The 27332-nt window shown below is 32.2% G+C and overlaps 1 protein-coding gene across 1 annotated transcript in view; it reads right to left on the reverse strand.

The window, feature by feature from the left end:
- The window catches only part of LOC142332723 (protein takeout-like), a 75983-nt gene extending 48858 nt beyond the window's left edge, over positions 1–27125 (reverse strand). Inside the window, exon 1 of the mRNA XM_075379316.1 lies at positions 26419–27125. Within this exon, the coding sequence (XP_075235431.1) occupies positions 26419–26608 (190 nt within the window). The 5' untranslated portion in view covers positions 26609–27125. The remainder of the gene's footprint in view (positions 1–26418) is intronic.
- Positions 27126–27332: the final 207 nt, after the last annotated feature.

Genomic DNA, 27332 nt, shown 5'->3' on the forward strand with positions numbered 1-27332 from the left:
CGAAACCCAACCACAAAAGAAAACCGGTATCCACGATCTATTATTCAAATCCGTGTAATAGTACAGTCAATTTGTATTTTTATTTGAAAATCCTTACCTACCGATTGATGTTTTTTTTCCATATGTTAGGGGTGATGAGGGAAGCTTAACTCCAGATTTTTAACATCCCCCTCCCATAGATTTTTGAAAAACTCGAAAAGTTTTTGAAATGCGTTTTTCTCTGAATCTATGCATTTTAGAGAAAAGTTTTACAAACAAAAAATGTAGAGGACATTCTCCTCTACAAATTCAATTGTTTCTTAAGGTTTTTGAGCTGGGAAATCGAAAAAATAGATCCCAGAACTGTATCTCTCTTAGTTTCTATGATATCCCATGTCAAACGCCTAAAATAGGGTCAAAAAACACATTTTTTTTACGTTTGACGTACAATAATGTTGTTAAATTGGCAATAAATCATACATTTTTTAAACATAAATTGTAGAGAATTTAATTATAAGAAGATTGATGTAAATAATGTCAACAAAAAAAAAATAACATTTTAAACATGTCGACTTTTATTAACAACAAAACTGACGAAAACTTAGAAGAAAATGTTACAAAAAAAGAAAACAGATGAGTCTAGTAGGTACAATAATTTTAGACCTACGGAAAACAAGTTGGCAACACTGAATTTTTTCATCACAATTTGTTTAAATTCTATTCATTGTTGTCGGTTAATTGTGGTAATGTGTTAAATAACCTTTCGCTGATCGATCGTGTTTCCAGTATTACGTCGAATTCTTATCGTAAAAATTTCAAAAAACTGTTAAGAAGTGTAATTTTGTATTCATTTTACAGTGCGTTAAAAAAGTGAAATTCTGTTTAGTTTTGTTTTGAAAAATGCCGCGTATCTTCACTAATGCCGAATATGCCGACGTGATTTTCATCTATGGATTTTGCAATGGAAGTGCTGCGGCAGCGGTTACGGAATATCGACGACATAGGTATCCTGGTCGTGTTTTACCAAATCTTAAAGTATTTATTAGAATTTTTAATAATCTTCGTGAGAATGGTACGCTTCCTAGCGCTCATATTTCATCTGAACGACAAGCAAATAATGCTGATGAAGCTGAAAACATTCAGCAGATGGTTCAACGTAGTCCGGCAACGAGCACACGATTAATTGCAACAGGGCTCAATATTTCACAAAGTAGAGTATGGATGACATTAAATAATAATGGATCGCATCCTTTTCATATTCAGAAAGTGCAACATCTCCAGCCTAGTGACTACGCCAGCCGGCTGCAGTTTTGTCAATGGGTTAATAGGAATCAACAATTAATTCCATTAGTACTATTTTCGGATGAAGCTACTTTCATTCGTAACGGAATAAACAACGCACAGAATGCGCATCGGTGGTCTGAAGAACACCCGCATGCTACAGTGGAAAAAAATTTCCAGCAATGATTTTCAGTGAATGTTTTGTGTGGTATCATAGACGACCAATTAATTGGTCCTTTCATACTACAACATCGTGTCACAGGGAGAAATTATCTGGAATTTTTACGTAATGAATTTATTATATTGTTGGAAAATATTCCTTTAGCAAAACGAATTAAATTGTTTTACCAACTTGATGGAGCTTTTTTGTAACATTTTCTTCTAAGTTTTCGTCGGTTTTGTTGTTAATAAAAGTCGACATGTTTAAAATTTTAGTCGACAATTTTTGTTAACGATTGAAAAATAATAATATTTGCAAAAAAGATTTTTGCGTTATCGCATCTCCAGCGCAAAAATTGCTGTTATAGTCGTCTGATATGTTGTGACGTCACAGATGAGCAGTAGAATTAAATAAATGAATTAATATTTAAAGTGTAAAAACGTAACTAGGTCCGGCTGGGTCTCAAACTAGATCGCCCGGTCGACTCGGTACCTGGTGTGTTAAGCCTCGCGGCTACACCAGCTTGCGGACCGTACATACGAAATTTGTTGTACATAAGTTGTGAAATTACATTAGTTTAGTTAGCGCCGACCGTCGTCTTCAGTACCGCCATATCCGCGCGAATTAAATGTAGTAAGCGCGCACATTTTAGTTACAATCCTTGAATTAAATAAACGAAAAGACATTATATTTAAATAAAATGATTTTAGTTTAACTACTCATGCATCAAAAATCTTAACTAGAATTTTATACAGAAGAATTGAGAGGAGAGTGGAAGAAGTGTTAGGAGAAGACCAATTTGGTTTCAGAAAAAGTATAGGGACAAGGGAAGCAATTTTAGGCCTCAGATTAATAGTAGAAGGAAGATTAAAGAAAAACAAACCAACATACTTGGCGTTTATAGACCTAGAAAAGGCTTTCGATAACGTAGATTGGAATATAATGTTCAGCGTTTTAAAAAAATTAGGGTTCAAATACAGAGATAGAAGAACAATTGCTAACATGTACAGGAACCAAACAGCAACAATAACAATTGAAGAACATAAGAAAGAAGCCCTAATAAGAAAGGGAGTCCGACAAGGATGTTCCCTATCTCCGTTACTTTTTAATCTTTACATGGAACTAGCAGTTAATGATGTGAAAGAACAATTTAGATTCGGAGTAACAGTACAAGGTGAAAAGATAAAGATGCTACGATTTGCTGATGATATAGTAATTCTAGCCGAGAGTAAAAAGGATTTAGAAGAAACAATGAACGGCATAGATGAAGTCCTACGCAAGAACTATCGCGTGAAAATAAACAAGAACAAAACAAAAGTAATGAAATGTAGTAGAAATAACAAAGATGGACCGCTGAATGTGAAAATAGGAGGAGAAAAGATTATGGAGGTAGAAGAATTTTGTTATTTGGGAAGTAAAATTACTAAAGATGGACGAAGCAGGAGCGATATAAAATGCCGAATAGCACAAGCTAAACGAGCCTTCAGTAAGAAATATAATTTGTTTACATCAAAAATTAATTTAAATGTTAGGAAAAGATTTTTGAAAGTGTATGTTTGGAGTGTCGCTTTATATGGAAGTGAAACTTGGACAATCGGAATATCTGAGAAGAAAAGATTAGAAGCTTTTGAAATGCGGTGCTATAGGAGAATGTTAAAAATCAGATGGGTGGATAAAGTGACAAATGAAGAGGTATTGCGGCAAATAGATGAAGAAAGCAGCATTTGGAAAAATATAGTTAAAAGAAGAGACAGACTTATAGGCCACATACTAAGGCATCCTGGAATAGTCGCCTTAATATTGGAAGGACAGGTAGAAGGGAAAAATTGTGTAGGCAGGCCACGTTTGGAGTACGTAAAACAAATTGTTGGGGATGTAGGATGTAGAGGGTATATTGAAATGAAACGACTAGCACTAGATAGGTAATCTTGTAGAGCTGCATCAAACCAGTCAAATGACTGAAGACAAAAAAAAAAAAAATGATTTTACACACATTTGTGTAAATACTGTTTATCAGAAACAATTGTGTTATCAGCTCTTTAAATCGTCATTTTGATAAATAAATTCCCTTCCCGTTGAATTGCTAAATTTTTTGTTAACTCTTTGTACGAGTATTATAATGTAGTAAAATTAAAATTAATTTTACACATTACTAAAAAAAAAATTCTACATTTATTTTGAGATTAGGAATTCTTTCCTTGGTGGAATGGGAAGCATTTCCGTCTTTATCAGGGTGTACCGGGTTCGAATCCCTCGATCAGATTGTTCATCCCAACAAACAACAAGGAATTTAAAAGAGGTATTATTTTAATATTAAAATATATTTTATGTTTACAAAAAAATTGAATTATTATTATTATTATTATTATGACCGTAATTTGATGAAATAATTAAAATAAAACGAGTAGATCCTACACATGAGCATTCAAATTTAAACTCACTAACCATTACGATTCGCTGCATAAGCTCATGTGAAAAATATAATATATAAAGTCAGTTTCAACCACTGAAATATAGAAATACTGGAACGGGCACTGCCTACGTCGGAAAACGAACGTGAGACAGATAGATTTACAGGAACAGTTTTCATTGTCGCACAGTGCAGCGCATGCGCATTGTACCTAACGTACCGTCCCTTCAGAAAGTGATTCCATAATACTTAATTGTAGTTAATATTAGTGATAAAATCTCATAATTCTATTTAATTAATAGAAAAATTTCAACGCTTATGAATATTAAATAAATTTTGAGTTAATCATTGTATCATATCAATGTTTTTTTAAAAACTTTCTGTACAATAACTTGAATATGAAAGATAACTTGTGATTTGTGATGAGAGAGATCGTCAGAAATTTTTTGAACGGACTGTAGACAAAGAGAGGTATACCTCTAAATCAGCTATCTTTGTTGGCATGGATTTCTAACGCTAGTGTCCATTTCAGTGGTTTCAACTAGAAAACATAACCTATTAAAACACCTATTATACCACTATTAAAACATAACCTCAATTTGAGGTTATGTTGACTGTTATTGACCTTAAACGAAACGTAACTGAACAACGACTCAATCAATCTTTATAAAATTTTCACATGCACAACTTCATATATACTGCTACTGCATATCTAAACCTCAATGAAACTGATCGAGTAATTTAGGAATTTTATACATGAATGTTATTAATTTGAGAATTTCGAGCTACTTAATTTTATATATGAACGTTATTTTTGTAATCGTCATACTTCAAAACGTAAAGAAAATTCATTTTCACTTACCAATCCCACCATGCGACCGAAAAAATTCTTCAAATTGAGGTTATGGTGTCAGTTGTCGATCTTAAATTGAGTGTAACTCATGAAAGACTCAACCAATCTTCATCAAATTTTCACATACACTGCTTCAGATACACTAACTCAGCATAGCTAAATTTGAATGAATTTAATTAACTAGTTTTGGAAATTTTCTAGCCACAGATTTATATATAAAAGAAAATTCATTTTCATCCCCAATCTCACCATGAAAGTAACACAGAAAAGTCAGTAGAAAAAAATTAGCAAATGCTCTTTCCTCAAAATAATTTATTATACTGTACGAAATCACTACAACAGGTTTACTACGGGCTACTTTTTAAAATGGTTCTAAATATTACACTGTAGTTCCAATCTCGCATCATCAAATTCTTTGTTCGCCCTTTCAAAGATATTTTTACGTAGTTCCGAATTCGGCAAAAATGAACGAATCAAGAATGAGTTACACCAAGGAAAACTTTACCACTAGAATAAAAAAACTTATAGAAAAATGGAAAAAAATATTAAATGTAGCCCGGGTTTGCGTTAATTTAATTTTATAGCCGGGAGTTTGCGTTTGAAATGTGGCATTAATTTCATATTATGACTGAATAAATAATTTTTTTTTTTTGCTAATAATTAAAAGACCTTTGTATAATACCCAAAGTTGGTGAAATTATTTCATTTTACGCGTTTATTATTATAAATATATTTTTTTAATTCCATCCAAATATAATGGTATTTTTATAGTTTATATTTTATACGAGAACGTTATCAAAGTTTTATGGCAAGATTTTTTTAAAACTTTAATAAGAGCAACAGATTTATTATTTTTTTTTTTACAAAATTACTTCATTGTACATATTCGCCAATCTACATAAGTAACTTTGCAAGAGTAATAATAATAAAAATGAAAGTAAGATTCATTAACTGTTGCTTACGTTAGTTTTTTCACAACCGGTATACTTGCTCTGTGTGAGTGTGTGTGTGTATGTTTTACTCTGTGACCCCGATTGTGACAACACAGTTTGTAAACAGCTACCAACAACGTTATATTTCTACTTTATATTAGATTCTGTATTTAAGTAGTAATGCTGGGTGTAAAGTGCAGTTTAGTTATTTCTTACCGAATCTTTTGTATCATTAAATTAACAATTATATTAAATTTAAATATTTAATAATAGTAATAGAAATATTACCTAATAACATTTTGATGTAAAATTAAATTAAATAAATTCATACATTTTTGAAACTAATTAATAATTATTAATAATAATTCATCATAAATAAATACGTATTTGTTCTTATATCTTAGACAATAAAAAAGGAAATTTTCTAGAATTAAAAAAAAAAAATTGAAAAAATATTAAATAAAAAATAATTAAACAAAAAAACGCAAATTTTTTTAAAAATTATTTTTTTTAAGGAACGATTAGAAAATTACTAAGAAAAACATTTAAACATAATTAAAAAAAAAAAATTGATTGAAAGTATATAATAAATCAAGAGTGTACATTATAATTTCTACGTATAAAGTAACTTGTACTGACTGACTGATTCATTTACGCCCAACAAAAACTACTGAACATAAATTGGTAAAAATTTATATACATGTTCTTCTTACAGTGTAAATGCACACTAAGAAACTTTTTTTCTAAAATTCAGTTTAAAGGGTTAAAATGTAGTAAAAATGACATTTTTCTATTTTTTTTAAATTTCTCGCTAACAAATGAAAATATCACCTTGATTTTTGATATGTATAATCTTCGCGTGAATATCTAAAAACCAATATCTACATTTTTTAGAAATTCGACTTTATAAGGGTGAAAAAAGGTAAAAAAAAAAAAAATTTTAAGAAGGATTGAAAATTTCCCACATTTCCGACTATACTAAACGAGATATTCATTAGATTTGAACCTTACAAATAATCTTAAAATAAATATTTAAAAACCATTTTTGAATCTGGATTTTCTAAAGGGTGCGACGGTGTACGGCGCGGCGGCTCAACCAAAACAGCCGTTAAACAGGTTTCACCTGCTCCCGGTTACTTGACTAAAAAAACATAAAATAAAAAACTGAGAAACGAAGTACGGTCACCGCCTATTGATATTTATCTGGTAACGCTAAAAACCTAACAAAATAAATTTTTGATATTTATCTGGTAACGCTAAAAACCAAACAAAATAAATTTTTATTCCTACGAATAAAGGGTAACCGGTTATAACTACTATTTATAAGATGGAGGCCGACTATTTTGAAATCTGCACCTTCAAATCACTCAAAGCTTCGGATCCTGTATTGACCAAACTGTTGTTCTGAAGAAATTACAATACATTGATAAGTTTTATAAACTGAAACGACTTAATTTTTTCTATCACTAGCAGACCTGGCAATGCTTCGCTGTTGCTAGATTTGAGTATATATATATATATATTTATTATTATTATTATTATAATTACGCTTTTACGGCCAACATGGAACCGCTTAAGTCAATTTTATTTGGATCTTTTCTGAGAAAAGCGTGTTATTTTACTCTTCCGAGCTGCCCAGTATTTCTTCATCCGTTCAGATCTTGCATTCTTTTCTTCATCTGTAAACACCCTCTTTGTTGTATTTTGTCGTTTGTCTGTCTTTTGTTTAAATCTAATGTTTTTGTCTTTTAGCTTTATAATTTTTCCATTTTTATTCTGTAGGTCGGTCAGGTAAATTCCCAATTCTTTCATATCTTCTCTAATTTCTTTGATCCATCCTACTTCTAGAAGTTGGAACCAGAGCTTTTCAATGATATTTCTTGACAGTCTTGTTTCCGGTGTCCTTATGAGATGACCGAAGAAAGAGATTCTTTTTTTCCGCATAGTATCAGTAACAGGCTCTATTTCTCGAAACACCACCTCATTCGGCACAATCCACCATCGGCCTTCTTTTTGGTGTTTTTTATTGATACGCATTCTGACAATTCTCCTCTCTATTTTCAGAATTTTATCAATTCGGGTTTTCTGAGTGATTTTGAAAAGGGATTAAATATATATATATATATATATATATATATATATATATATATATATATATGAATTGAAAGTTTGATAAAACATTAAAAAACTGAACATTATGGAACTTCACAAAATTTAAAAGTCACAATGTAAATAAATCCAGTTGTCCAAACAGCACTACCTATCGGATTTAATTCAAACCACTCACTAAAAACAGTAGCCGATTCAAAATATCCCTAACTCTCTTTCTACTGATCATATCGAGGATTTTAACAGCTTTAAACCTTCTCCGAACAACGCGGACCACTTTTCAAAAATCCGTGAGTAAATCGGTCCAGTAGTTTTTTAGTCTATAGCGGACACAGATACGAACATTGCCTTATATATATATATATATATATATATATATATATATATTATATAGAAGAAGAAAGGCTGTTTGTATATTTGTTTTGTTTTTTCATAGATACCTCGATACCGGCGCCACCTAGCGGATATAGTATTTGCAAAAAATGTTTCTTTTAATGTAATTAATATATATTCTGAATATGAGCCAAATCGGACCACAAATGCAATTTCCAAATATCTCAACCCCAACGCCATCTAGCAGGTTCAAATTAATTCAGAAACCTTCGCGGGCGTACGCACAACTCACCAAAGTTTCATCGCAATCGGTTAAATGGTATAGGAACGCATACAGGACAAACAAACATTAATTTATATATATATATATATATATATATATATATATATATATATATATATAGGGCCTTATACCATAAGAAACAATTGAATTTGCCCCTTAATTGACCTTCCCAGAATTTCAAAAAGCCTTAATTTACCCGGAGGAACTGAAACTCGGGCGAAATCTTTCACCCCGTATAACTCGCTAACGAAGCGTTTTCGGACGTACGTTTATATGAACTTTTTTCTTATTTTTAGCCTCTAGAATGAGTTTTCAAAGTATTGCCCTATCCTCCTGAATCACTCTGTATACATACTTGCAGACCCGGCAATACTTTCCTATTGCTAGATTTCAGTGTATATATTATAGATTAAATGAACACAATTGAAAATTTTATAAAACGTTAAAAAAATTGAACATTACGGAATTCACAGAATTTAACCTTTCACTTTCTCTTTTCCCCCTTTCCATTTTCCCATATTTTCCACTTACTTATTTCCTCTCTCCTCCTTTCCTCTTTTATATTTTTTCCCCTCTTTTTCCCCAATTTTCCATATTCACCCTTTTTTCCCCTTTTTACTTTTTTCCCTGAAGTAATTCAGAAATTTAGGGCGTGCGCGCAACAACTCAGCAAAGTTTCATCGCAATCGGATGAACGGTATAGCAACGCATACGAGAAAAACAAACAAACATTCATTTTTATATATATAGATTATTATTCTCACAAGCATCAGTTTAATGAACACAGAGGGATCTAGGAGGAAGAGCACCCTGCTAGACGGGAAGGACGATCGAAGCGAGCTCTGAACGTCTAGTTTTATATACACGTATATATTACTTTTCCGGCGTATATAGCTAGAAGAGCTTTATTAAAGGGAAGTACGGTGATCATGTCAAAATGAGGTATTGGAGTTTTTTTGCAAATCTTTATGTTTTACGAGACAACTAATTAAACTAGACCGAAAGAAAACATACATCTTATATAAAAGAGAATGTCCTGACTGATTCACTGACTCATAATCAACGTACAACCAAAACTATTATAGGTAGAGACTTGAAATTTTCAGGGTACCTTAGTATCTTTAAGTAGACGTGCACTAAGAAAGGATTTTGCGAAATTTTGATTTTAAGGGGTTCAAATCAATAAAAAAATAAATTTCGTGTTAACAGCGCTATCTGTTGGACGTAAAAATAACATACGCTATACTAAATATTTTACGATTCCATTGCAATGTTTCCGATATGTGTCCGCTACAGACTAAAAAACTACTGGACCGATTTACGCGCGGGAAAGAAGAGAGAGAAAAGGAAAAAACAAAAAAGATAAAAGATAAAAGGGAAGAAGGGGAAAAGGGAAAACGGGTAAAAGGAAATGGAAAGGGAAAAGAAAAAAAATACAAGAGAAAAGGAGAAGAAGAAAAGGGAAATGGGGAAAGAGAAACGGCAGAAGGAAAGGGAAACGGGAGAAAACGGGAAGGGAGAACGAAGCGGCCATGAGCCTCTGATCGTGACGGGAAGCGCAAGTAAACATACAGCACGGGCGAATGCGGCTTTTAATCAGCGGATGGGACAAGTGATCACAGTGGAAGAATTCCTATTATGATATGCGAGTCAAAACTTGTTACCTTCTGTTTAAAATGACATCTTAACCGATTCTATAAAGGAAACTATACAAAAGAGTTGTAAGATATATAGATAACTAATTCCCCGGCACAGCTTCGCCCGCGCTATTTGGTTACTTGTGTTTTCCGTAGAAGTCAATTTTTATTTTTTTTTATTTTTTAGTCAAGTAATCAAAGGCAGGTACACCCAGTCACATATTCAGTAACAGTGGCAGTGTGGCTGTGTTGGTTGAGCCACAGCGTCGTATACCTTCACACGCCTTAAAAAAAAATCGGAATTAAAAAAATCCAAAAAAGGTTTTTAAATATTTATCTGAAAAGTATTTGTAATCCCAAATCTATTACTATAAATAATCCAAAATCTCGTTCACTATAATCGGGATTGGGAAAATTTACTTATTCAAATTTGTTTTACCTTTTTTCATTCCCTTTCAAGGTCGAATTACAAAAATCTAGAAACTGGTTTATTGACATGAAGATTGCACTCACCAAAAATAAGGTTGATTTCTTCATTTGTTACCGAGAAATTAAAAAAGTTTGATGTGGACGTCACATGACTTCCTTGTATATTTTTCATTCTATTTCTTTTTCTTTTTTTTGTTATTATTGAATTATTATTTATTGTAAATTATTTTTTACGATCACAGATTAATAAATATATATATATATATATATATATATATATATTTAAATTTAAAAAAAAAATTAAAAAAAAAGGAAATGAAGTCGGATTCGAACAGATGTGCCTTCCCCTTGTAAGATCCAAATATTTCATTAATTAAAGTTTTATTAGGCTGTAACTCTGGAACCAATGAAAATAAGTACCACTTATGATATATATCGTTAAAAAGTTCTCAATGAAGGCTTATTACTGCAGTTCAAAGTCTAAAATTCAAATGTTTTGGATTTTGTGCTTTTTTGACGCTTTTGGTCCAGTCGACTGCAGTCAAAAGGGGAGGTTCACAACTAGATGTTTCAACAGTCCTGAATCCAAAATTTCAACATTCTACAGCTAATCGTTTTTTAGCTATACGAGATACGTACGTACAGACGTCACGCCGAAACTAGTCAAAATAGATTCAGGGATTATCAACATGGATATTTCCATTGAAATCTGAAAACCGAAATTTTTCGCGATCACAATACTTAATTTACTTCTTACTTTAAAATTTGCTTTTACTTAAAAAAAAAAGTTGAAGTCTAATTCGAACCGATGTGTCTTCCCTTTAAGATCAAAATATTTCATTAATTTAAAATTTTTATTTTAATTCCATTGCAATCAAAATGGGAGATGCACAACTAGATGTTATAACATTCCTAAATCCAAAATTTCAACATTCTACGGCAAATCGTTGTTGAATTATGTCAGATATATACAAACGTACAGACGTCACGCCGAAACTAGTCAAAATGGATTCAGGGATGGTAAAAATGGATATTTTCGTTGAAATTTGAAAACTGACATTTTTTGCGATTACAATCGTACAAGGAAGTAAAAATACCAGGTTTCAAAAAAAAATTCGAAAATCCATTTTAACCCGTGAAACTTGGAATTTCAAAATGGTTTTTAGATATTCACAATCATTCAGTTCTAATCTAGCTCACACCACTGTGTGAGCTAGATTGACACAGTTCTAGAGCTAGATTGACACAGTAGATTCACAGTTCACTGTGTGAACTGTGAATGTGTATCACTATACACATTCACAGTTTACAGTTTATTAATTTAGTTCATTAAAGTTTCCGCTTTAACCGGCAAATCTCCGCTACTACATATATATTTTTTTTTCGAAATGATATTATATCTAAAAACCTTTTCATTTATGCCAAGAAACATGAGGAAAAATTTGGTTGCGATTGATCCAGTAGTGTTTTGTTTATCCCAAACAAACAAAACCTTTTCCTCTTTATAAAATCGTATAGATACATACATAAAATACATACAATATTCGACAATTATTTAAAACGTTTGATGCCTACTTATAACAAAAAGAATAATTTTATATACAGGAATTAGGTAGCGTATATTGTGAATGCAATATAACATATCGTAAAATATTTGTATTGACAGATAATTCAGGCATGTCTTTCACGATCAATATTTCTAAACTTTAAAAACCGATTAAAATATATTTATATAAAAAAGGAAACTAATCATATGAAAAATAAATGTTACTTAAAATCAGTAAAAGAATGTCACGTAGGTATATTAAAGAGAGAAATATAAAAGAAAGGAAATCTCTCTCGTAAGAAAGGATTGAATCAAAGATATCAAGTCGTCGTTACTTCCTGTAGCTTTCCAATACCGTTTTCAACAATTGTGTATATTTGTCCTGATTTTTATGTACATATATTTTTATTCCGTGGGATTCGTAAATTATACATGAAATTTAAAAATTGAACTTAAAATTTACTAAGTTGATTCAATTTTGTACATTTAAAATAATAAGAATTAAAATACATTGACCGAAATTAACTTGTGAGATTATTTGACAGTTTTATTTCCCCGTCTATCGCTACAGCTTTAGAAGGAAAAGTATTAAAATCGGTCCAATTTTAACATATGCGGTTTTCACCGGATGTTCACATTTTGACACCTAAGGAACCCAGAAACCGGATGGAAATTTTCCGGATGTACACGTGTATATTCGACGTCGTCCTTTAAATCACCTTATATTTCCAGAAAAAGTATAAAAAAATATATAACAAAATAAAAGTAATGAAATGTAGTAGAAATAACAAATATGGACCACTGAATGTGAAAAAAGGAGGAGAAAAGATTATGGAGGTAGAAGAATTTTGTTATTTGGAAAGTAGAATTACTAAAGATGGACGAAGCAGGAGCGATATAAAATACCGAATAGCACAAGTTAAACGAGCCTTCAGTAAGAAATATAATTTGTTTACATCAAAAATTAATTTAAATGTCAGGAAAAGATTTTTGAAAGTATATGTTTGGAGTGTCGCTTTATATGGAAGTGAAACTTGGACGATCGGAGTATCTGAGAAGAAAAGATTTGAAGCTTTTGAAATGCGTTGCTATAGGAGAATGTTAAAAATCAAGACGGGTGGATAAAGTGACAAATGAAGAGGTATTGAGGCAAATAGATGAAGAAAGAAGCATTTGGAAAAATATAGTTAAAAGAAGAGACAAGACTTATAGGCCACATATTAAGGCATCCTGGAATAGTCGCTTTAATATTGGAAGGACAGGTAGAAGGAAAAAATTGTGTAGGCAGGCCACGTTTGGAATATGTAAAACAAATTGTTAGGGATGTAGGATGTAGAGGATATACTGAAATGAAACGACTAGCATTAGATAGGGAATCTTGGAGAGCTGCATCAAACCAGTCAAATGACTGAAGACAAAAAAAAAAAATAACAGATAAGTTATGATTAATAATAAGCTAATTATTAAACAGCTGTACAATAACTTCGATTCAAATATTGTTTCCGAAAAGAACAGTGTTGCCAACTTTAGGTTTTCATTAAACTTAGAGAACTTCAATTAATACAGTATTATTATAATGGACCGATTTTGACCAAATTCGGTCAGATTATTTCTATATATGCGACATTGATGCCATTAAATTTTCAAGTTAAAAGGTCAAGGGGATGAGGCTATAGAGCAAGCTCACCTTCAGTACCTCGAAATTTCGCTTAGTCTTATTTTTCTTAGGCACATTTGTTGACAATTAAAAAATAATATTTCCATTATCCCCTAGCCCCAAAAAAATGCTCTAAATAAACTAGTGGCTAAGTAGATATACTGCGTCAATAGTACCCCCTCTAATCACAAGGAGCGCTGGTGTAGCACTAAAGTACACCTGTTGTAGTCATCTGCTATGTTTTGACGTCACAGGTGAGCGGTAAAATTAAATAAATTAATAATATTTAAAGTGCAAAAAGAATTTAAAGGGACGGCTAGTACTACCATACCCGCTCAAATGAAATACGGTATGAGCGTGCGCTTTAATTACAATCATTGAATTAAATAAACAAAAATATTATGTTTAGATAAAATGATAAATATTTTAAATTAAGTTGTGCGTGTATGTGTGTGAAAGCAATGCGTCAGAAAAAAGCCGCGTGATGGGAAGGTCCTACAACTATGTTATCAGCTTTTTTTGTTAACTGTAAATGGAAAGCCATGTATAGCCGAGCAGTTATAGTAGGGGGTTGTGGAAGGGAGTAGATGTACAGCTGTGTAGAGTGGAAGCGCCATGCTAGAACGGTTCCGTTTTTTTTTTTTTGTTTTTTTATTATCACCTTTATTATTTTTTAATCATTTTTTATTTTACTACCATTATAGAATATGATAGTCGGGAAATTAAAAACGATTGATCGAGATATATATATATCTAGATCAATCGTTATATATATATGGAACGGAACGCAAGAATGGCGGGAGTTTCAATATTTCTCCCTACAGATCCCAGAGCCTGGATAATGTGCCTTGCTGCTGTATCTTTCTATTATCGGATGGATTTCATCGGTTATTTTGTGGCGGTTATAAATTTTGAGTCTTATTTATGGACGGATTTGGTAATTTGTGTTGCTATCCGTATGGACCAGGAAATTACTGGTTTCCTACGGTTTTTGACCTGAAAAATTGAATAAAATAGTCCTAGAACTGTATCTTCTAAAGCTTTCATGATATCCAAAGTAAAACTGAAAGATTTTTTGCCTGAAAACAGTTTTTTTTTTTTACGTTTTCAATAGAGTTAATTTATTTAATGACTAATAAATTTATTAATAAAACCTGTAAAGAATTTACGTAATTCTAAAAATAGCGATGTAAATAAACCCAATAAAAAATAAATGTTAATTATGTAATAATTATCAATAAATGTTTATCTAAATTAATTTGAATCACGTCACTTTTTTAAAAAAGCACGAATAATCATAAAAAATCACCCGTACACTTTGTGACAAATCACAAAGAAGAGTTTAGTTAAAAAAAAAAAAAAACATATATATACGGGGGAAGGCTTCAAAAATACGGGGAGGAAGTCTGGAAGCCTGGGGATGAAGCGTGGAACTGTGTAGAACCAGGGAGGCAGCCCTTCTGCTGAGGACGACTTGGCCCATCCACACGCAAGAGTGTTTAGGTCGGGGCGCTGCGATGACGTATTAGGGACCCACGAGGTCTGCGGGGCGGGCGCGCTGTTTGGGGGAATATCGCGGGCTGTATACCCAGACCCAGACCAACTATGATGTAGGAACGGGAAGGGTAGCCCTTCCGGGGAGAGTATCACGGCATCCAGAAACGGAGGCCGGGATGTTCCTATGAACAGGGAGGGACTCCGATGAAAGGTCCGGTTATGGACTGGAGACAGGTGGGCCAGTAAACGCCACGTCTCTTGGGTTCAATCGAGGAAACGTCTTTTAGGCTGTTACTGGTTGCTCACATAGTGATAAAAAAGTATTAAAAAAAAGGGGTAAGAGATTAGTTATGATTAATATAAGCTAATTGTTAAAAAGCGGTACAATAACTTCGATTAAAATTTTGTTTCTGAAAAGAACAGTGTTATCAACTTTAGGTTTTCATTAAATTTAGAGAATTTCAGTTAATTGCAGATTATTGTTTTTTGTACAAGTAAATTCTATAGTATTTGTTTATTATTAACTAATGATGGCTCTAGCTAAAATTAGTGGGGGTGCCGCACTAGAAAATTTTTTTCTGGGCCTTTTCAAGGCCATTGTTAAAGTTTTCTGTAAAATAAAAAATGAATAAATAGAATAGCTGGAAGCAGGATAATAATCTAATTCTACACTTTACCACATTCCAGAATATGGTACACGGTTTAACCGAATAAATAATAAAATGCCAATACAGATAATATTTTTTAGTATTATTAGATAATAACTTAATAAAATGTCCGCTTAAAAACACTGTAGTCCAACGGTGCTTAATTTAAATTTCTATGTACACAGAAACAAATACATAATTAGTTTTAACTAACTACTACCTTCCCTTTATCCTTGTTTTCCGCCATCTTCTGAACACTATTGAAATACAAGTAAACCGCTTTCATATTCCTTCCATCGACTAAACTAGAAAAGGGAACGAACAAGGAACGTTCCGTACAAAAGCGGAATAAAAATAAAAACTAGCTTCCACCAGCACGCCAAGATCAGCACTGCGGTAGCAATAGTGCTCTCTCTCTCCTTCGTAGCCTCGCGTGCAGCTTCCTATGTACGCATGCGCACAACATCCAAACGCTGCACCACTGAAACTGTGAAGCGCACAGTTCCATACAAAGATTTTTATACCTTTTTCATAAACTGGGATTGGCTACTGACATTAAGCTTAAGGGTTATATATTGTACAAGTATAAAGAAAGAATTAAAGAAAAAGGTGCTCATTCAATTGGAAATAGAGGGTGCTGCAATTCCACAGTGCCTATACGCGAGCCGCCATTATTTATTAGTCATTTAGCAAAGTTATTATGTTGCAAACCTAAAAATAGCGGTATTCAGACAAATTTTTCAGTTTTACTTTGGATATCATGAAAATTACTAGAGTTAGAGTTCCGGAATACATTTTATTCAATTTTTCAGGTCAAAAAACATAGAAAACCATTAGTTTTGCATCTCAATTAACGTTCTAAAAATTTCAGTACAATCTCATTTCACCATGGAGCTGAATTCTGGGCGAAATATTTCGCTAGCCGTACCTCGCCAACGAAGTGTTTCCAAACCTATATTTATGTGAACTTTTTCATTATTTTGACCAGAGGAATACACTTGAAAAGAATATCGTATCCTAGTGGGACACTATGTATATATACAGAGAGTCCTTTAAAGGTGAAGCCAAACTCTAGGAAGTAATTCTACTTAAAATATTGAAGAAAAAATTTCAAATGAACATAAGTCCGAAAACGCATGCATATTTTTCTGTCCGTCTGCCATTTTGTTTATTGTTTTTAAGAATAAAGTTATTTTTTACGAACGGTTAGAAATAACTCAATAAAATGTACTTTATTTTAAACTAACGTTTTTTAGTAGGAAAAAAATAACGCTACTCTTCGTTGATAAATTTCAAAATGGCGGACGTTTCAATTTTTCATCTTAAATATCTTAGGAATTATTAGATTTATCAAATTGTATTGTTTATAAAAATAATGAAGCATTTTCTTTTTAACATAACGACACCATAGTCGTAAAAATCCGACGACAAACAACAGAGTTATTGCAAAAAATAGGCCTAAACCGATGGCAGCCATCTTGTTTTTTTATTATCGTCACTCACTTGATAAATTTTGCAGAAACCACGATAATAAAAAAACAAGATGGCCGCCAGATGTAGCCTATAAGTCTGTCTCTTCTTTTAGCTATATTTTTCCAAATGCTTCTTTCTTTATCGATTTGCTACAATACCTTTTCATTTGTCACTTTATCCTTCCTTCTGATTCTAAACATTCTCCTATAGCACCACATTTCAAAAGCTTCTAATATTTTCTTCTCAGATACTCCGATCGTCCAAGTTTCACTTCCATAGAAAGCTACGCTCCAAACATATACTTTCAAAAATGTTTTCCTGATGTTTAAATTAATTTTGGATGAAAACAAATTATATTTCTGACTGAAAGCTCGTTTCGCCTGTGCTATTCGGCATTTTATATCGCTCCTGCTTCGTCCATCTGTAGTAATTGTACTTCTTGAATTATTATTTATCGTAAAAATGTTTTACAAGTAAAGTTAATAATTATTAACAAATCAATATATTTAGATTAAAAAGGAAAAAGTAAAAAAAAAAAGAAGGAAATGAAGTCGGTTTCGAACCGATGTGCCCTTGTAAGATCCAAATACTTCATTGATTAAAATTTTATTTAACTATAACTCTGGAACTAATGAAAATAGTACCACTTATGATACATCGTTGAAAAGCTCTCAATGAGAACTTACTACAGCAGTTAAAAAAATTTCCAAAATCCAAAAACATTTGAATTTTGGGCTTTTTTGGACAGTTTTGGTTCAGTTGATTGCAATAAAAAGGGGAGGTGCACAATTAGATGTTACAACAGTCCTAAATCCAAAATTTCAACATCCTATGGCTAATAGTTGTTGAGTTATGCCAGATACATATGTACATACATCACGCCGAAACTAGTCAAAATGGATTCAGGGATGGTCAAAATGTATATTTCCGTTGAAATCTGAAAACAGAAATTTTTCGCGAATACAATACTTCCTTTACTTCGTACAAGGAAGTAAAAATCAGCTTTTATTATTAAAAAAAAAAGAAAAATATTATGAATTTGTAAAAATTAAAAACAGTGATAATTAAATAGACCAACGTGACACGAGGAGAAAATGTCTGAAATTTTTACATATTGAATCTCTTACACTGCTTGAAAATTTCTTATTGGGGAAACCAATTGAAATGTACTATCGACTTGATGGAACACCACGACATCTCACGAATGCAGCAAAACAATTCATAGATAAGAGATTTACTGATAAATGCATTGGACATAGAAGGCCGGTAAATTAGCTACATAGATTACCGAATCTTACTCACTTAGATTATTTTTTATGGGGATGAATGAAATGCTAAGTATACAACCGAAAGGTCTGATCGCTTGATGACTTGATGATCTTGGTCTGACTTGATGATCTGATCGCTTGCATTCTCAATTCTGTTGCCCTCATCAAGGAACGTGAAGATGTCATTAGATTGGAAACAAAAAACTCTAAGGAAACGAGTTGAAAAGTTCATCAATGTCAATGGTGGAATTTTGGAAAATTTATTGTAAATTATTTGTTATTTATAGCCGTTTTTTGTACAATAAATTTAAACCCTTAAAAATTAGCATACTTCAAATTTCTTTAAAAAAAATATTCACTGTGGTTTAAACTGTATTAATATTTTTGTTTTTTCTTATACTTTATTAAACCTTATTATTGATGTAAAAAATTCATAATTAATTTCTCTACAAGTTTTAATAATAATAAAACTTACGCATCTATTAGTCATTCAACAAAGTTATATTTCAAATCAAAAAAAAAAAACTGTTTTCATCTCCGAATATTTCTGTTTTACGTTGGATATAATGAAAACTACGGGATATACAGTTCTGGCACCTATTTTATTCGACCTTTCAGTTTAAAAACCGTAAGATATCATCAAATTTATCCGTATAAGAGTAATGCCTTAAAAATTTCAGTATGACCTGATATCAGTATCCCCTACAGGTCGCGCTACACGCATGGAATATTTCCAATACTGTCTCATTTAGGTGTGATTAGATGGGTTTCCCCCAATCGGTATATCATACAGTTTTTCTCCGGGCATGGTGCCTTTCGGGCGAGTTTAGCTAGGTTTCGTTTGGTGGATTCGAGTTAATTCCCGGATTGTGGGACTAATGATACAGTGGACCACGTCCTCTGTACCCGGGTACAGAGGGAGTGGGTACGTCTGTACCCGATATGAAGTTGAACGTTCACGAGCTGTTAGGGAACTTGAGAGAATACATTTCTTTCTGGATCTCCGTATTAACTGGATGATCCGCGAGGAGTGGACTATAGTGTCTGGTTTTCTTCGCGCCCTTGCGGTGTGTAAGTCTACAGAGAGAGTTTAATCGAATTATTTGATCGTGATAGAATCCCGGGTGGCTAGGGTTCCGGCTTAGGCATTGGATTGATTGGAGGTAGGCGCATCGGCATCGTGTCACGGTTATATTGGTATTGTTTGTGATTCGATTTGGGGCTCCCGCTGGCGGGGCTGGCCGCGTTGCCGGGGTATGGTAGCCCGTGCGACCAGGGACGCCGATGGCGGTCCCTGATTGTAATTTGGTAATGCCACGCGAGACTCCATGATGGGACCGGGTGGGAGTGCGGGTTTTGTCCCCGGCTGATGCGCGGACCGGAATGAGGTTACTTCCTCTTGTTAGAAGACCTAATTTGGTCGACTTATTTGGGTGTAGGTTGCGTAAAAAATAATTTTGATCGGTATGATTGTAGCACTGATTTTGAGTACGAGCTGATTTCGAGAGTTCTAAGGTTCAAATCCTAGTAAAGGCAATTTTTTTTATACGGATTTGAATACTAGATCGTGGATACCGGTGTTCTTTAGTGGTTGGATTTCAGTGAACCACACATCTCAGGAATAGTCGACCTGAGACTGTACAAGACTACACTTCATTTACATTCATACATATCATCCTTTGAAGTAATACCTTACGGTGGTTCCGTAAGCTAAACAGAAAAAGAAAGATTATAATATGAAGTATTTTATTTGAGTTATTCTTTGGGAGATTAGCAAGATATTTGCGTCCTTCTTCCGACCCAATTATCCTTCAATACGTTCCCTGAAGACCTTTCAGTATAGTAGGAATCCGCCTGATGAGGCCCTAGTTTTTGAAAGGTCCAATATACTCCCTTCTCGGAGGGAGTTCACATGTGTATTTGTATCGATCTTCACGGTGAATTTCATCCGGAAAGTTTCGGTTTCAAATCCCGGTCAAGCTTAGAATTTTTTTTATACGTTATTTTACAAAACGGAACGAAGAAATCGTAAAAATTATTATGTTTTGTCATAAATAATGATTGTATATTTATATATTTTTAGAACCGATCAAATTGAGAATTTTCACCTTTGTTTTGAAAATGATTAAAATAAAAAAAAAAAATATATATATATATAATATAATTATATAATATTAGGGAAGTTCAATAAATATGTTTAAAATAAAAATAAATTATTGTAAAATAATTTTCTAATTAAGTTGATTTTAAATAGTAAACTTTATGCAGTTCTGATTAATTATTTTTTTGTTACTTATAATGTATAATCTTAATAAACCGGTTTCTCTTACACCTTTCCTAGCCAGAAAATATTCTTGTTGTTATAGAAAGTACAGATTTTATATATCTACCACCAGATGTGCAGAAATGAAATACGTAAAATTTCAAGAGATTTTCAAGAGGGAAAACGTATAATCTATATAAATAAAAATGTAAATGTTCGTTGTTAAAAATCTTAAATTTCCGAAATTTCTTCGCCGATTTCTTTGAAATTTTGACATAACGTTGCATTCGAATACGCGCTTGTTTTTATATAACTAAAATGTCACACATGTGACAGGTAAAAACATGCTTTTTTGAAAAACAACGCTATCTGTTAGACGTAAAAGCAACATAAGCTATAGTAAATATTTTACGATTCCATTTCAGTGTTTCCGATATGTGTGTCCACTAGACTAAAAAACTACTGGACCGATTTACGCGCGGAGAAGAAGGGAGAAGGGAAAAATGCAAAAGGTAAAGGGAAGAAGGTAAAAAGGGAAAAAAGTAAAAATAAAAAGGAGAAACTGAGGAAAATGAAAAACGGGAAAATGAATTGGAAAGGGGAAAGGGGGAAAGGAAATAAGGGAGAAAGAAGGGGGAATGAAAGAGGAGGGGGAAATGGTGGATAGTGAAAGGGAATGTGGTAAAAATAAAAATAGCTAACTGGAAAAAGAGGAAAATAAAAGGGATAAAGAATGGAGGGAAGGGAAAAAGGGAAAAAATAGAAAGGGTAAAAAGGAAAAAGGGAAAGGTTAAATTTTGTGAATTCCGTAATGTCCGTTTTGTTAATATTTTGTCAAACTTTCAATTGTATTCATTTAATCTATAAATATAATCAAATCTAGCAAAAGCGAAGCATTGCCGGGTCTGCTAGTGGAATCATAAATAAATGGTAAATCACAATTTTACAAAATAATATTTGTTTTTTTAAAAATGAATAAATTTCATAAATGGAAACATGGATATAACACTTTTAGTAATTGAAAATTACCGTAACAGGGATTCGAATCAGGGATCTTATAGATGAAAATTTAAATAACCTGTAATCCCGATAAGATTTAAATATTGTGTTGTAAATTTAATAAAACAAGTTTTAAATCTATTAAAAATTACAAAATACGATTGCCCAAAAAGAAATTAAATAAAAATAAAGTTCGCCACCTAGCGGTCAAATCGGAAACTACTGGATACGGCTTTAAAATTCACGTTTGATTTTCAAATGAGCGCGTTAGGCACACGGGTGACAAACATTCCTCTTTAATATAGGAAAATTGAAGAGCGTGCGGGTGACAATTTTGTATATAGTATAATTTGTTTTTCAAACTTTTTAAATTTATTTAAACATATATATATATATATATATATATATATATATATATATATATATATATATTTATATAGTCTATGATACTTCTAGTAACGTAAGAATTCCAACGCAGGATCATTAATCTCGCTTTTCCTGTTTAGCCTCCGGAACCACCGTAAGGTATTACTTCAGAGGATAATATATATGAATGTAAATGAAGTTTAGTATTGCGCAGTCTCAAGTCGACCATTCCTGAGGTGTGCGGTTAATTGAAACCCAACCACCAAAGAACACCGGTATTCACGATCTAGTATTCAAATCCTTATAAAAGTAAATGCCTTTGTTAGGATTTGAATCTTAGAACTCCCTACTTCAAAATCAGCTGATTTGCGATGACGAGTTTACCAGTAGACCAACCCGGTGGATTACGATCATCCATCTAAATCGGTTCAGCCGTTGAGTTTCTACGGTGGAACATAAATACGTACACCCTAAATATATTAACACTCCGTTTTGGGCGGTAGTGTAATTAATAAGAGGATAAAAACGTTCACTATATCTCTATATATCGTATGTAATTAATAGGTATACAGTAATAAAATGTGCATGGCAGAGTAGTAATATTTTCACCTTTATCCGGTAAATTCTTGGTTCAAATTCCATAAACAGATTGGACTTAATTTCACATACTATAAACATTAAATGAACGTAGAAAATATAAGAATGCTAGTGATGAAGAAAGTAAAAGGAACTATCGGAAATTAAGAAATGCTATAAACAGGAAGTGCAAACTGGTGAAAGAAGAGTGGATTAAAGAAAAGTGTTCAGAAGTGGAAAGAGAAATGAACATTGGTAAAATAGATGGAGCATACAGGAAAGTTAAGGAAAATTTTGGGGTACATAAATTAAAATCTAATAATGTGTTAAACAAAGATGGTACACCAATATATAATACGAAAGGTAAAGTCGATAGATGGGTGGAATATATTGAAGAGTTATACGGAGGAAATGAATTAGAAAATGGTGTTATAGAGGAAGAAGAGGAAGTTGAGGAGGATGAAATGGGAGAAACAATACTGAGATCTGAATTTAAGAGAGCATTAAAAGATTTAAATAGCAGAAAGGCTCCTGGAATAGACGGAATACCTGTAGAATTACTGCGCAGTGTAGGTGAGGAAGCGATTGATAGATTATACAAACTAGTGTGTAATATTTATGAAAATGGGGAATTTCCATCAGACTTCAAAAAAAGTGTTATAGTTATGATACCAAAGAAAGCAGGGGCAGATAAATGTGAAGAATACAGAACAATTAGTTTAACTAGTCATGCATCAAAATTCTTAACTAGAATTCTATACAGAAGAATTGAGAGGAGAGTGGAAGAAGTGTTAGGAGAAGACCAATTTGGTTTCAGGAAAAGTATAGGGACAAGGGAAGCAATTTTAGGCCTCAGATTAATAGTAGAAGGAAGATTAAAGAAAAACAAACCAACATACTTGGCGTTTGTAGACCTTTTTTTCTTTTTCGTGTTTAGCCTCCGGTAACTACCGTTTAGATAATTCTTCAGAGGATGAATGAGGATGATATGTATGAGTGTAGTCTTGTACATTCTCAGTTCGACCATTCCTGAGATGTGTGGTTAATTGAAACCCAACCACCAAAGAACACCGGTATCCACGATCTAGTATTCAAATCCGTGTAAAAATAACTGGCTTTACTAGGACTTGAACGCTGTAACTCTCGACTTCCAAATCAGCTGATTTGGGAAGACGCGAGCGTTTGTAGACCTAGAAAAGGCATTCGATAACGTACACTGGAATAAAATGTTCAGAATTGAAAAAAAAATTAGGGTTCAAATACAGAGATAGAAGAACAATTGCTAACATTTACAAGAACCAAACAGCAACGGTAATAATTGAAGAACATAAGAAAGAAGCCCTAATAAGAAAGGGAGTCCGACAAGGATGTTCCCTATCTCCGTTACTTTTTAATCTTTACATGGAACTAGCAGTTAATGATGTTAAAGAACAATTTAGATTCGGAGTAACAGTACAAGGTGAAAAGATAAAGATGCTACGAATGGCTGATGATATAGTAATTCTAGCCGAGAGTAAAAAGGATTTAGAAGAAACAATGAACGGCATAGATGAAGTCCTACGCAAGAACTATCGCATGAAAATAAACAAGAACAAAACAAAAGTAATGAAATGTAGTAGAAATAACAAAGATGGACCACTGAATGTGAAAATAGGAGGAGAAAAGATTACGGAGGTAGAAGAATTTTGTTATTTGGGAAGTAAAATTACTAAAGATGGACGAAGCAGGAGCGATATAAAATGCCGAATAGCACAAGCTAAACGAGCCTTCAGTAAGAAATATAATTTGTTTACATCAAAAATTAATTTAAATGTCAGGAAAAGATTTTTGAAAGTGTATGTTTGGAGTGTCGCTTTATATGGAAGTGAAACTTGGACGATCGGAGTATCTGAGAAGAAAAGATTAGAAGCTTTAGAAATGTGGTGCTATAGGAGAATTTTAAAAATCAGATGGGTGGATAAAGTGACAAATGAAGAGGTATTGCGGAAAATAGATGAAGAAAGAAGCATTTGGAAAAATATAGTTAAAAGAAGAGACAGACTTATAGGCCACATACTAAGGCATCCTGGAATAGTCGCTTTAATATTGGAAGGACAGGTAGAAGGGACAAATTGCGTAGGCAGGCCACGTTTGGCGTATGTAAAACAAATTGTTGGGGATGTAGGATGTAGAGGGTATACTGAAATGAAACGACTAGCACTAGATAGGGAATCTTGGAGAGCTGCATCAAACCAGTCAAATGACTGAAAAATAAAAAAAATAAACATTAAATTTTCATCTGTTATATAAAGAAAAGCATTGATTTAAACAATCAAGTTATAAGTTGTTTAAGAATAAATAATTTAATAGTTTTAATTATACGATGAGGTTTGGCATTTTTAATATCCTGTCACGTATAAAAATTCTAATACGTTAAAATTTATTTAATAAAAAAACTGACGTCAGACATGATATTTCTAAAGTAAAATAAAAAATTTTGGTATATTTTTTCATATATTTTATGGAAAGATAAAAGGATAAAAGGAAAAACCCCAGAAATTAATTTGTAAGGTAATCGACATAAAAATTATGCTAATATATAATGAATTAAAGAACTATATAAGAAATAATCCGATATCCGTGGCAGAGTGGTATCGTCTCCGACTTTTAATCCGGAGGTCCGCGGTTCGAATCCCGGTCAAGCGTAGAATTCTTCATACACTATAAAATTTCCACTTCATATTCTCAAGCACAAGCTTCCAGCTTATATGATGAATAAATCACATTAAAAAAATTAAACATCAATAAAATGTTTTATAAAACAAAAAAGTAATAAAATAAAATAAGGAAGTTTATAAAATGCATAAAAATGTCAAAAACCGCTTTTTAGAAAAATAAAATTAAAATCCCTCGGATATATGATCCAAATGAATATCAGTAAGATTAAAAAAGAAATTTACAAAGAAAAAATTTGTAAACTAAAAAGCCAAACAGGAGATAAGTAAAACGAAAAGGAACTTCAGAATTTAAACATAAAAAAGAAGTTTGGATAGAATGAAATTTAGGGAAGTAAATTATAAAGAAAAAGATTATTGCTGATCAAGGAAGAAAGAACATGAAAAGAAGAAAAAAGAACCGGTCTACTTCAAGAAAATAAAGAACGAAAAAGAAGTAAAACAAAAAAGAAATGATTCTGGATTTATCTAATGATAGGCCGCTTCGAAATAAAAAAAAAAAATTTCAATCACCGAGCTGGAATGGTCTCGGCCTTTTACCTGGAGGTCCGAGATTTTAATCCCGATCAATCAACGGCATTTTTAATACTCTAAATAATTCTATTTCCATATTCCCACACACATACACACAAACACAAGCCTCTATGTTAGCTTTTATGGTAAATTAATTCAAGCAAAAAAACATTTTAAGAAATATATTATTTTTGTGGTAAAGGAATCATTTACAAAATAATCATTAAAAAGATGATAAGATAAGAAATAAATAGAGTATAAGGAAGGTTCAATAAAAATATAACTATGTAAAATTCTTGGTACAGTGATAGTGTTGTCTTAAGTCCGGAAGGATACCGGTTCGAATCCCGGTCAGGGTAAATTTTTTTTTTACTTTAAAAACAACCATTTCATATTCCTATGCGTAAAAGTTTGATTTATGTATGGTAAATTAATTTTACGAAAAATTATACACATGTATTAATAATAATAGTATTAATTAAAGTTTACTTACGTATTTTAATATCATGTTGTGGTGGTAACTTCTGTTTTTCTTCGTTGCACGATACAAAATTTAAATTATTTATAAAAATCACAGAAATCGTTGTTATAATAAATATAGGTGATAATTTCTTGTTTTTATAATAACAAAATAACGACAGTCGCAGTGATAAATTATTGCAGATATCAGAATTCTTCCTCATATTTTATCGTTTATGAAATAATTTGATCGATTTCTATTATATATTATATTATAAACGCTGGTACGTTTCGTTTAAAATAAAATTATTTTTTTACGGTATTCAATATAACTGTATACGTGTCCTACAAATATACATACAATATATAAGAAATATATAAAATAAGACCTATATTAAATAACCAGTTATTTTTTTTTAAATTCTGTTCAATATTAACCGATTTCGATTACTAAATGCAGTTAGTTATTTAACACAACGTAATTAAAAACAAAGATTACTTTTTATATCGTTAATAACACTCAGAAAAATTATTTATTTTATAAAGAATTATTTAAAATGTATGTCGAATTAAAAATATTATTTCTAAAGAAATTAATAACTTTAGGTAACATGACAAAACGTGAAATTTTAGTAAGAGTTGTTGACACACTGGATTTCACTTGGCGTGTTCCATTGATGTCCGAGAAAGAAATCAAACCGATAAGACCAACGAGTTCGCAGCTTCTGCCGTTAATAAATAAGAAAACAGGTACATGTTTGTCCCTACCTATTCTAAATAAATTATAAACCTCCCACCATATTACAATTTTTACGTGCTTATACTATTATACAATACGAACATACATTAAATTATTGCCCCTACTATCACCACCCTCCTCACTTGTCTAACAAGTAAATGTATTATGACATTAAAAAAAATTACGCCTGCGCGCGCACTCACTCACAC

Source organism: Lycorma delicatula, chromosome 12, assembly GCF_047948215.1.
Source record: "Lycorma delicatula isolate Av1 chromosome 12, ASM4794821v1, whole genome shotgun sequence".
Classification (NCBI taxonomy): Eukaryota; Metazoa; Arthropoda; class Insecta; order Hemiptera; family Fulgoridae; genus Lycorma; species Lycorma delicatula.